This window comes from Pristiophorus japonicus, chromosome 3, assembly GCF_044704955.1.
Source record: "Pristiophorus japonicus isolate sPriJap1 chromosome 3, sPriJap1.hap1, whole genome shotgun sequence".
Lineage (NCBI taxonomy): Eukaryota > Metazoa > Chordata > Chondrichthyes > Pristiophoridae > Pristiophorus > Pristiophorus japonicus.
Genome location: NC_091979.1, coordinates 78,982,105 through 78,995,408, shown reverse-complemented (window position 1 = coordinate 78,995,408; position 13,304 = coordinate 78,982,105). Strand labels below are relative to the sequence as shown.

The window sequence follows — 13,304 nt, the reverse complement described above, 5'->3', positions numbered from 1 at the left end:
GCACGCACAGTGCCCTGAAAGCACCCTTAAAGAACGCAGAGGTGTTTTGTAACAGAAAGGGGTTCCACTCACTAAATGTGCAGCTGTTATCGACCACAATCAAACAATTATGACAGTAAATGCTACTTTTCCTGGCAGCAACCATGATGCGCACATCCTCCGTGAGAAAGTGCTATCCCTGACCTGTTTGCCAATCAGCCAGAAGGTCACGGTTGGATGCTGGGCGATAAAGGATATGGGCTTGCCAGTTGGCTCATGACTCCTGTCACTGAAGCACAGAGACGGTATAATGAAAGTCACATAGCAACTCGCAACATCGTTGAAAAGACAATTGGGAGTCCTAAAGCAGCGCTTCAGATGCCTGGATCATTCCGGAGGCAGCCTCCATTACCACCTGGATTAGGTAGCAGAGTTTATTGTGGAGTGTTGCATGCTGCATAACGTAGCTATAAAGAGAGGACAAATAATGCCAGATCATGCAGCAGGTCCACCTCCAGAAGGAGATGGAACAGAAGAGGCAGCTGGCGAAGATGAAGAGGAGGAACAGGCGGGAGAGGACGCGGGCGAGGACATAGGGGAGCTTAATCAGCATGGTGACCTAGCACCGGTACCACCACACCTTTCCCGAAGACCAGTAGCCAGTGGCAGTTACACGGCCGCTAAGCTTTTGCGTCAGCAGCTCATTAATGAACGCTTCACATGAACTATTATTGTTGATATTCAAACGTTCAATTACAGTTACGGTTAATCAAGTTTCATTTCTGTGGGGAAACAGAATAAACAAACAAATATGCATGAAAAACTGCACGTTATAGAACTTATGTAATTAAGAGAAAGTTGTAGAAATTTTTTTATTTTTATTAAGAAACATTTTTTTTAAGAATTAATGAACAACACCCTCCCTCCAACCTCCCACCCCCCGCACCAACCCACCCTTCCCTCAAAATCCCCAAAACATTAGAAGAAGAAGAAATTGAACATTTAAGTTTTAAAGAACAAGTGACCATTTCAGTCAGGCTAACAAGTGACTATTTCAGTCAGGCTAGCAAGTGACCATTTCAGTCAGGCTAGCAAGTGACCATTTCAGTCAGGCTAGCAAGTGACCATTTCAGTCAGGCTAGCAAGTGACCATTTCAGTAACAATAACAAGTGACCATTTCAGTAACAATAACAAGTGACCATTTCAGAAAGAATGGAAAGTGAACAGTTAAGTAATGATAACAAGTGAACATTTAAGTATTAAATACAAGTGCCCAATTTAGTAACAATAACAAGAGAATAATAAAGTGATAACAACAAGTGAACATTTTAGAAACAAGTGAACTATTGAGAAGCACTCCCCCCTCCCTACCTGTGGCCACGTTTCCCTCCAGATCCGTTCGCACCCCACCCGCCCGTTTTGGTCGACGCAGACCGACACCAAGACATTGTGCAGAGTGGGACGGCAAGACTTCCTGCCGTGGTGGAGGTAACTGAGCAGAAGCAGAAGCCTCAGGCTCTACTTCTGAGTCAGGAGGAACTGTGTCCTCCGTACTCGCTTGTGTGCTTGGGGTCTCGCTGCGAGTAGACACAACTCCTTGGGGTGCAGCGCCGTGTCCAGCCAGCAACGCGTGCCGTAGGGCATTTGTTGCGGCTGTCTGCTCCCTGATCATATCCTACCTCTCCCGAGCAGTCTGTAACTGCTCAGAAGACCAGCTGGAGAAGCGCGAGCAGAACTCGCTCCAGGTTGTGGAGAACTGGCTCCAATTGTCTGAGAAACCCGCGAACCCCTGGATAAGGTCGCGACCGACCGCGACCATCTCCCTGCACTGGGAAAGTAAGCTCACTGCCTGGTCCTCCGTGGCAGGCGAGTGTATATCACGCTGACCGAACCGCCGTGGGGTCGGCGTCTGCAATGTCACGCGCCTTGGCATCACCACCTGCACACCGCTTGGTCCCGGTGCCTCATCTGTCTCAAAAGAGATGGCCGCAGGTTGTTCCCCACCCCCACAAAAAAAAATCTCCTGGTTATTCCTCCTTCTCCTCCTGCTCACGCACAGCCGCAGCAGGAGTCTGCACTGGCTCCTCCTCTGGCTCTTCCTCCTGGGAGTTTCCTGATTGGTCAGTGGATGTGTCCGTTGACTCCAGCAATATTTGTTGACCTTTGAAAGATAAATGGAAGTTATAAACAATGTTTAACAATGCAAATCAATTCATCTCAATTTTTCAAGAACTCAAAACATTACCATTAGCCCATATGCACAAGTGGTCACCAGGCCTAACATGACCTCATTTGAAGATCGATAGTACATCTTAATAGTATAACTCAATTATATATCAAATTAAAGTAATATTGCATAGGATTACCCACGCAACAAATATTTACTATTGATTCATACATTGCATAATGCACAGTTCTCATTACTCACGTGACTCAAGGGTGGGTTCGGCCACACCACGGGTTGTGACCGAACGGCTTTCTGGCCCCACCAAGGCCACTGCAAGCTCCTCGTAGGCGGTGAGCGACTGCAGCAAAGCACAGCCCCCACCCGTCCTGCATTGCTCCCGCTGGTTGATTGATATATTCTTCTGTAATAGATAAGGTAACATTGCATGGCATAAGCAGATGGATTTGGCAATAAACATTTAGGACTGACAGATTTATAAGTTCAATTTCAAGTTTGCACTACATTGCATAGGAATAAGATATTTCATACTGTAACAATCAAATTTATGTTACGGTGCATAAATGTAATAATTTAATCCTAATTTAGTTACTTAGTCATGCTTAAAGATTATGATATAACATTGCAGATTCTAATTAGATTTTCCATACAACATTAAATAATAAATATGGATTGTTCAAATTTAAATTTCAACTTACTCTTGCAGCCGCCAGTAGACTGTTTCATCTTTTGCGGCACTGATCCGGTGTCCGGGCTTCTCTGCCTAAATCCTCCGATATGCACGGGGTGGAGGTTTCCCATGCCCACCCCGTGTCAGATCCTCCCACCTCGCGCTGACACAGTTCACTTGGGCCTCATTGGCCTTCTCGCTGAAGGGCTTGGCCTATCGCTTTCCTGCAGCTCCCTCCATTCTTTAAATTTATCTGATTTAAGAGTTGCTCAAAATACCTGCTTCCTTTCTCCTCTCTCTCTCTCTCTCTCTCTCTCTCTCTCTCTCCCTCTCTCCCAGACCCACAAAGAGCTTCTGAGTATGTGTGAAGACCTTTGACCTCTCAAAATGCTGGAAGGAGCATCAACCTGAAAAAAAAATCAACCTGCACATGCGCAGTAATGCGTTGCTAGGGAAGCTTTTGTTTTTCATTCACTTCCGTTTTCTTTGGGCGATTGTGAGATCGTCGAGAAATCACATCGTCCATTTGACATCGCTGGGCTAAGGCCGAGTGGAAAATCGCAAAAAAAAATGGGCCTTGAGCCAGCCATCAGCACGGGCGATACGTCCCGCATCGCTGGAATAAGGCCCATTTTTTTCGGCCTGAGCCACCAAGTGGAAAGTCTAGCCCAATCTTTTAAATGGTGCGAAACTATTAAATGTTGGTGTTCAGAGAGATTTAGGTGTCCTAATGCAGGAAACACAGAAAGTTATCATGTAGGTACGGCAAGCAATTAGGAAGGCAAATGGCATGTTGACCTTTATTGCAAGGGGGTTGGAGTACAAGAGTAAGGAAGTCTCACTACAATTGTACAAGGCTTTGGTGAAACCACACCTGGAGTACTACGCACATACTTGGAAGGACATACTTGCCTGAGAGGCGATGCAACAAAGATTCACTAGTTTGATCCCTGGGATGAGAAGGTTGTCCTATGGGAGAGATTGAGTAGATTGGATGTATATTCTCTCGAGTTTAGAAGAATGAGTGGTGATCTCAATGAAACGTATAAAATTCTGAGAGGGCTTGACAGGGTAGGTGTTGAGAGGCTGTTTCCCCTGGCTGGAGTGTCTAGAACTTAGGGGTCATAGTCTCAGGATAAGGGGTTGACCATTTAAGACTGACAAGTGGAGACATTTCTTCACTCAGAGGGTTGCGAAACTTTGCAATTCTCTATCCCAGAGGACTGTGGATGCTCAGTTGATGAGTGTATTCAAGACTGAGATCGATAGATTTTTGGGCACTAAGGGAATCAAGGGATATGGGGATAGGGCGGGAAAGTGGAATTGATGTAAAAGTTCAGATATGATATTGATTGGCAGAGCAGGCTCGATGGGCCGTATGGTCAACTCCTGCTCCTATTTCTTGTTATGTTCTTATTAAGCTCTGGAATTCCCTCCCTAAACCTCTCTGCCTCTCTATCTCTCTTTCCTCCTTTAAGATGCTCCTTAAAACCTACCTCTTTCACCAAGCTTTTGGTCATCTGCCCTAATTTCTCCTTGTGGCACGGTGTCAAATTTTTGTCTTAACACTCCTGTGAAGCGCCTTGGGATTTTGTACGAGATTGAAGGCGCGATATAAATACAAGCTGTTGTTGTTGAATGCTGAGATAATGAGGTTCTGACTTCATTAAAGAGCATTTTATACTGTAGGGAAAACAGTTCAACAGATGGATGTAAATTGTGCTACTGTCATTTCCTAATTACACTGTCTTTTTTAACTAAAGTGCTGCTGGCATTCTGAAGTTATGGAAGCTGTTAATTTTCAAATTATTCACTTTAAAAATGCTTGATTAGTCTTAATCACCTTGTTTCCTGTTTTACACAGCTTCATTATATTGATCACGAGAACTTTGAAACATTTGTCAGTATCTCGAATAGGTGCAAAACTTTTGGTCTGGCACTTCCCGTTTATGAAAAAGTTATGCTATGGCATCCCATCAAAGTTGTGTTTGTGGCCAACTCATTTCCGCTCTTCCTCTGGTTTTTTCCATTAATTCCTAGGGCTCTGTTTTCTCTCTCACTGTTCCTCCTTCATGTGTCAATCTCCATCAACCTGTCTGAGGGGGAGTGTTTGCTAGTGCTGTTGGGGAGGGGTTAAACTAATATGGCAGGGGGATGGGAACCTATGCAGGGAGATGGGAACCTATGCAGGGAGACAGAGGGAAGTAAAATGGGGGCAGAAGCAAAAGATAGAAATAAGAAAAGTAAAAGTGGAGGGCAGAGAAACCCAAGGCAAAAATCAAAAAGGGCCACATTACAGCAAAATTCTAAAGGAACAAAGTGTGTTAAAAAGACAAGTCTGAAGGCTCTGTGCCTCAATGCGAGGAGTATTCGTAATAAGGTGGACGAATTAACTGCGCAGGCAGATATTAACGAATATGATATAATTGGGATTACGTAGACATGGCTCCAAGGTGACCAAGGCTGGGAACTCACATCTAGGGGTATTCAACATTCGGAAGGATAGACGGAAAGGAAAAGGAGGTGGGGTAGCGTTGCTGGTTAAAGAGGAAATTAATGCAATAGTAAGGAAGGACATTAGCTTGGATGATGTGGAATCTGTATGGGTAGAGTTGCGGAATAACAAAGGGCAGAAAACGCTAGTGGGAGTTGTGTACGGACACCAAACAGTAGTAGTGAGGTTGGGGACAGCATCAAACAAGAAATTAGGGCTGCGTGCAATTAAGGTATAGCAATTATCATGGGCGACTTTAATCTACATATAGATTGGGCTAACCAAACTGGTAGTAATACGGTGGAGGAGGATTTCTTGGAGTGTATTAGGGATGGTTTTCTAGACCAATATGTCAAGGAACCAACTAGAGGGCTGGCCATCCTAGACTGGGTGATGTGTAATGAGAAGGGACTAATTAGCAATCTTGTTGTGCGAGGCCCCTTGGGGAAGAGTGACCTGGCGAGTGATACCTAAAGGGTTGACGGTGGATAGGCAATGGCAGAGATTTAAATATCACATGGATGAACTTCAACAATTGTACATTGCTGTCTGGAGTAAAAATAAAACGGGGAAGGTGGCTCAACCATGGCTAATAAGGGAAATTAGGGATAGTGTTAAATCCAAGGAAGAGGCATATAAATTGGCCAGAAAAAGCAGCAAATCTGAGGACTGGGAGAAATTTAGAGGGGAAAATTAGGAGGGGGAAAATAGAGTCTGAGAGGAAGCTTGCTGGGAACATAAAAACTGACTGCAAAAGCTTTTATAGATATGTGAAGGGAAAGAGATTAGTGAAGACAAACATAGTCCTTGCAGTCTGAATCAGGTGAATTTATAATGGGGAACAGAGAAATGGTAGACCAATTGAATAAATACTTTGGTTCTGTCTTCACAAAGGAAGACACAAATAACCTTCCGGAAATACTAGGGGGCAGAGGATCTAGTGAGAAGAGGGAACTGAAGGAAATCCTTTTTAGTCAGGAAATTGTGTTAGGGAAATTGATGGGATTGAAGGCCGAAAAATCCCCAGAGCCTGATAGTATGCATCCCAGAGTACTTAAGGAAGTGGCCCGAGAAATAGTGGATGCATTGGTGATCACTTTCCAACAGTCTATCGACTCTGGATCAGTTCCTATGAACTGGAGGGTAGCTATTGTAACACCACTTTTTAAAAAAGGAGGGAGAGAGAAAACCGTGAATTATACATCGGTAGTGGGGAAAATGTTCGAATCAATTGTTAAAGATGAAATAGCAGCGCATTGAGAAAGCAGTGACAGGATTGGTTCAAGTCAGCATGGATTTATGAAAGGGAATTTATGCTTGACAAATCTTTTAGAATTTTTTGAGGCTGTAACTAGTAGAGTGGGCAAGGGAGAACCAGTGGATGTGGTGTATTTGAACTTTCAAAATTTCTTTGACAAGGTCCCACACGAGATAGTTATGCAAAATTAAAACACATGGTATTGGGGGTAATGTATTGATGTGGATAGAGAACTGGTTGGCAGACAGGAAGAAGAGAGTCGGGATAAATGGGTCCTTTTCAGAATGGTAGGCAGTGACTAGTGGGGTGCCGCAGGGCTCAGTGCTGGGACACCAGCTATTTACAATACACATTAATGATTTAGATGAAGGAATTGAGTGTAATATCTCCACATTTGCAGATGACACTAAACTAGGTGGCGGTGTGAGCTGTGAGGAGGATGCTAAGTGGCTGCAGGGTGACTTGGACAGGTTAGGTGAGTGGGCAAATGCATGGCAGATGCAGTATAATGTGGATAAAAGTGAAGTTATCCACTTTGGTGGAAAAAACGTGAAGGCAGAATAATATCTGAATGGCGGCAGATTAGGAAAAGGGGAGGTGCAATGAGACCTGGGTGTCATGGTACATCAGTCATTGAAAGTTGGCATGTAGGTACAGCAGGCAGCGATAAAGGCAAATGGCATGTTGGCCTTCATAGCTAGGGGATTTGAGTTTAGGAGCAGGGAGGTCTTACTGCAGGTGTATAAGGCCTTTGTGAGGCCTCACGTGGAATATTGTGTTCAGTTTTGGTCTCCTAATCTGAGGAAGGACATTCTTGCTATTAAGGGAGTGCAGTGAAGGTTCACCAGACTGATTCCCGGGATGGCAGGACTGACATATGACACTGGATCGACTGGGCCTGTATTCACTGGAGTTTAGAAGAATGAGAGGGGATCTCCTAGAAACATATAACATTCTGACAGGACTGGACAGGTTAGATGCAGGAAGAATGTTCCCGATGTTGGGGAAGTCCAGAACTAGGGGTCACAGTCTAAGGATAAGGGGTAAGCCATTTAGGACCGAGATGAGGAGGATCTTCTTTACTTAGAGAGTTGTGAACCTGTGGAATTCTCTACCGTAGAGAGTTGTTGATGCCAGTTCGTTGGATATATTCAAGAGGGAGTTAGATATGGCCCTTACGGCTAAAGGGATCAAGGGGCATGGAGAGAAAGCAGGAAAGGGGTACTGAGGTGAATGATCAGCCATGATCTTATTGAATGGTGGTGCAGGCTCGAAGGCCGAATGGCCTACTCGTGCCTATTTTCTATGTTTCTATGTTTCTGATCTACTCTTCTATTTCTGATTCCACTCTGCATTCATTAACTTTTTCGCATTGCATGTTCTAAGAGCTTGCAACCTTCAGTCCGATTGCGGTGCAATGGCTGGATCACTATATCTCGGAATCAGTGTCTGCCACTAAGATGATAAATCTTGTTTCTTTCATTTCTTCAGTCACTTTCTGTCTTTGAGAAATTTTAACTTTGGTTTTCATCTTTCCTTAGCTTCTGATGTTCTTGACCTTGTGATCTATTCAGATCTCATGGAATCACATCTCCATTGATATAGCTGTCGTCAAGACATTTGGTTGCTTCTTTTGTACCGAATGCTATTTTATTCACCCCTCTCTGTTTGAAACTATCTATTAAGATGAAGGATGTCCAAGACTTAATTGCTACTCTCATATCTGGGAATGGTCTGCTAGCATCTCCCTTGCACTCCTGGACAGGATACAAGAAAGAGTTTGTGAACTGATGGATATTCTTTGGGCATAAGCATTTCCTTTTGGAATATACTGTTTTTAACTAACAGTGTGCATTCCTAGGTGTTGAGTATACCTTTTACACTTGTGACCTGGTCTGTCACGCTACTTATCTGACATCCAGTCCTGGATGAGCAGAAATTTCCTCCAACTAAATATTAGGAAGACCGAAGCTATCGTCTTTGTACCCGACACAAACTCTGTTCCTCTCCATGGGTCACTGTCTGAGGCCGAACCAAAGTGTTCGCAACCTTGCTGTCCTATTTGACCCCGAGATGAGCTTCCAACCACAAATGCTTCATCACTAAGACCACCTATATCCATCTCTGTAACATTACTCATCTCTGCCCTTGCCTCAGCTCATCTGCTGCTGAAAATCTCATCTCTGCCTTTGTTATCTCTAGACTTGATTATTCCAATGCTCTCCTGGCTGGCCTTTCATCTTCCACCCTCCATTAACCTGAACTCATCCAAAAGTCTGCTATCCGTATCCTAGCTCGCACCAAGTCCCGTTCACCTGTCACACCTGTGCTCACTGACCTACATTTGCTCCTGGTCTGGCAAAGCCTCTATTAAAATCCTCATCCTTGTTTTCAAATCATCCATGGCCTCGCCCCTCCCTATTACTGTAACCTTCTTCAGCCCTACAACGCTAAGATATCTGCGTTCTTCCAATTCTGGCCTCTTCCGCATCCCTGATTTTAATCGCTCCACCATTGGCAGCTGTGCCTTCAACTGGCTAAGCCCTAGGCTCTGGAATTCCCTCCCTAAACTTCTCTGCCTCTCTACTTCTCTCTCCTTTTAGACACTCCTTAAAACCTCCCTCCACCTTTCCTAACATTACTATGTGGCTTGGTGTCAATTTGTTTGATAACTCTTGCGTGAAGCGCCTCGGGAAGTTTTATCACATTAAAGGCACTATATAAATGCAAGTTGTTTTTGCAACCCCTGACCACTAAGAGTGGTGTTTATACCATTCTCCATTGACATGCATATTATTTCTTTTAGCCAGAAAGGGAAGTACAGGAAGGCAAAAGAACTCAACAGATTGTTGGCCACCAATCCATTAGTTTGGCAGCAAATAGAACAAAGCTCCTGCATCTTAAAAGCAATGCGATGAGCTCCATCTGTAGACACTGGACCTCGGGTACAATTTTACCTTTTGATTTTATTCAGCATTAAGATTTAAAAAAAAATAATTTTGAATTTCTCCCAAACTTGAATGTTTTTATTAAAAGGGAAAAGTCGGTGAGTGGAAACCAAGTGATTCATAGAACTCTACACTGTATAAAAATTGTATGATTAAGTAACTTTGTGGATCAAGCTGAGAGATGTAACTTTATACTATTGTAAATGGTCTCGACTAAAATTAGTTGCCAACTCCACACTTAGAGGGAGGTGAGGAGATTGAGTTACATTTGGCGTATGTAACATTTTATTTCTTATTGCAGGGGAGGATCAAGATAATTTGGTACGGGTAAGTGCTGTTTAAATATTAATTATTAGAATGATTTTGAGTACAGATGGTAAAATATCATATTCTAGTATTTCAATTTATTATCCTATCACCAATAAGTTATTTTAATTCAGATTTAAATATTGACGATGAAGGCTTCACTATAAAAGGATGATGTACTTTTGTGAATGCTTTGAGGCATAGCAATTGAATATTCTGTTTTGGATCTTGCAGATTTAGCACAATTTAGAGTAATTGTTTTAATTTGCTTCATGAAATTTGGATGTGGAATGTTTTGATTATATTTTCACACAACCATTGACTCTAAGGGTTTTTGAAATAAATGTGTCAGCTGTGGCTCAGTGGATCGCACTTTCGTCTCTTGAGTCAGAAGGTTGTGGGTTCAAGTCCCACTCCAGGAACTTGTAGCACAAAAAATGTAAGCTGACAGTCCAGTGCAGTGCTGAGGGAGTGCTGCACTGTCGGATGTACCATCTTCCGGATGAAACGTTAAACTGAGGCCCTGTCTGTGCTCTCAAGTGAACCTAAAAGATCCCATGGCACTATTTCAAAGAAGAGCACGGGAGTTATCCCCGGAGTCCTGACCAAGATTTATCCCTCAATCATCATAACAAAAACAGAGTATCTGGTCATTATCACATTGTTATTTGTGGAAGCTTGCTTGTGTGAAAATTGTTTGCCACGTTTCCCACATTACAACAGTGACTACACTCCAAAAGTACTTCATTGGCTGTAAAGTGCTTTGCGACGTCCGGCGGTTGTGAAAGTTGTTACATATATCCAAGTCTTTCTTTTAAATTTCAACTATTTGAAGATTGGCTTGTGCTCCTCCACTGTATTATTCATTCGTCTCTGCATACAAGTATGATTCTCTTCAGAACTTGCAAATATTTCTTGTAAACTTAAACATACTGGGCTCAAATTTCGGCCTGAGTTGCTCCTATTTTTTTGGAGCAACTAGTTTAGAATGGAGCCTCTTAGAAATTGCAATTCTTGGCATTTAGTTTGCTCCAGTTCTAGTCAGTTAGAATAGTTTCATTTTAGAACAGATTTTTGTTTTCAAAAGGAGGCGTGTCCAGCCACTTACGCCTGTTTTGCAAGTTTAGGCAGCGAAAACTTACTCCAAACTAACTTAGAATGGAGTAAGTGCAGATTTTTGTACTCCCAGAAAAACCTTGCCTACACTTATAAATCAGGCGTAGGGAACGAAAGATGCGGGGGGGAGGGAAGTTTACAAACATTAAACACTTCACTTTTACAAATAAAGAGCCTTCATCAATAATAAATGACCAATAAATCAACCAATAAATCAATCACAAAAAAAAATTAAAAATAAAATATTTAAAAAAATAAAAAAAATCAATCAATAAATAAAAAAATATTTCTACTCACCTACTGCAGCACCGGGAGCCCTCTAACAGTGTGCTGGAACGCCCCCCCCCCCCCCCCCCCCAGTGTCTCTCTGTCTCTGTCACTGTCTCTGTGTTTCTGACAGTGAGGGCTGGGGGGGTGGGGGAAGAGTGGGGGAGGGAGGGAGGGATGGGGGGGAGAGGAGAGGATGGAGGGGGAGAGGAGAGGAGGGGGAGAGGAGAGGAGGGGGAGAGGAGAGGAGAGGAGGGGGAGAGGAGAGGAGGGGGAGAGGAGAGGAGAGGAGGGGGAGAGGAGAGGAGGGGGAGAGGAGAGGAGAGGAGGGGGAGAGGAGAGGAGAGGAGGGGGAGAGGAGAGGAGAGGAGGGGGAGAGGAGAGGAGAGGAGGGGGAGAGGAGAGGAGAGGAGAGGAGGGGGAGAGGAGAGGAGAGGAGGGGGAGAGGAGAGGAGAGGAGGGGGAGAGGAGAGGAGAGGAGAGGAGGGGGAGAGGAGAGGATGGAGAGGAGAGGATGGAGGGGGAGAGGAGAGGATGGAGGGGGAGAGGAGAGGATGGAGGGGGAGAGGATGGAGATGGAGACGGGAGAGGAGAGGATGGAGACGGGAGAGGAGAGGATGGAGACGGGAGAGGAGAGGATGGAGACGGGAGAGGAGAGGATGGAGACGGGAGAGGAGAGGATGGAGACGGGAGAGGAGAGGATGGAGACGGGAGAGGAGAGGATGGAGACGGGAGAGGAGAGGATAGAGACGGGAGAGGAGAGGATGGAGACGGGAGAGGAGAGGATGGAGACGGGAGAGGAGAGGATGGAGACGGGAGAGGAGAGGATGGAGACGGGAGAGGAGAGGATGGAGGGGGAGAGGAGAGGATGGAGGGGGAGAGGAGAGGATGGAGAGGAGAGGATGGAGGGGGAGAGGATGGAGGGGGAGAGGAGGGGGAGAGGATGGAGATGGAGACGGGAGAGGAGAGGATGGAGACGGGAGAGGAGAGGATGGAGACGGGAGAGGAGAGGATGGAGACGGGAGAGGAGAGGATGGAGACGGGAGAGGAGAGGATGGAGACGGGAGAGGAGAGGATGGAGACGGGAGAGGAGAGGATGGAGACGGGAGAGGAGAGGATGGAGACGGGAGAGGAGAGGATGGAGGGGGAGAGGAGAGGATGGAGGGGGAGAGGATGGAGGGGGAGAGGAGGGGGAGAGGATGGAGTGAGACGGGAGAGGAGAGGATGGAGACGGGAGAGGAGAGGATGGAGACGGGAGAGGAGAGGATGGAGACGGGAGAGGAGAGGATGGAGACGGGAGAGGAGAGGATGGAGACGGGAGAGGAGAGGATGGAGACGGGAGAGGAGAGGATGGAGACGGGAGAGGAGAGGATGGAGACGGGAGAGGAGAGGATGGAGACGGGAGAGGAGAGGATGGAGACGGGAGAGGAGAGGATGGAGACGGGAGAGGAGAGGATGGAGACGGGAGAGGAGAGGATGGAGACGGGAGAGGAGAGGATGGAGACGGGAGAGGAGAGGATGGAGACGGGAGAGGGGAGACGGAGGAGGGGAGAGGAAGGAGGGGGGAGGAGTGGAAGGGGGGAGGAGGGAGGGAGGGGGGAGGAGACGGGAGAGGAGGGAAGGATGGAAGGGGGAGGAGAGGAGAGGAGAGGGGAGAGGAGGGAGGGGTGGAGGAGAGGGGGGAGGGAGGAGAGGGGGAGGAGGGGGGGAGGAGAGGGGAGAGGACTGGGGGAGGAGGGGGGGGAGGAGAGGGGAGAGGACCGGGGGGAGGAGGGAGGGGGAGGAGAGGGGAGATGGGGGGTGGAGGAGAGGGGAGATGGGGGGGGAGGAGGAGAGGGAGGGGAGGGGGGGAGGAGGAGGAGATGGGAGGGGAGGGGGAGAGGAGGGAGAGGAGGGAGAGGTGGGAGAGGTGGGAGAGGAGAGGAGAGGAGAGGAGAGGAGGGGGTGGGAGAGGAGGGGAGGGAGGGGGGAGAGGGAGAGGGGGAGGGGAGGGGGAGAGAGGGAGGGAGGGGGAGGGAGAGGAGGGAGGGAGAGAGGAGGAGGAGAGAGGACGGAGGGGGAGAGAGGACGGAGGGGGGGG

General features: G+C 46.4%; 1 protein-coding gene across 9 annotated transcripts in view; it reads left to right on the top strand.

Annotated features, from left to right (window-relative positions):
* cep70 (centrosomal protein 70) overlaps window positions 1-13,304 on the top strand; it is a 115,844-nt gene that overhangs the window by 7,759 nt on the left and 94,781 nt on the right. For 6 of the 9 annotated variants that reach the window (XM_070875478.1, XM_070875476.1, XM_070875469.1 and 3 more), the window contains 2 exons: window positions 9,394-9,532; window positions 9,837-9,862. In XM_070875478.1, coding sequence (XP_070731579.1) covers window positions 9,502-9,532; window positions 9,837-9,862 — 57 coding nt within the window. In that variant the 5' untranslated portion in view covers window positions 9,394-9,501. Of the gene's footprint in view, window positions 1-9,393; window positions 9,533-9,836; window positions 9,863-13,304 lie in introns of those variants that run through there. The other 3 variants (XM_070875471.1, XM_070875475.1, XM_070875477.1) reach the window with 3 other exon arrangements.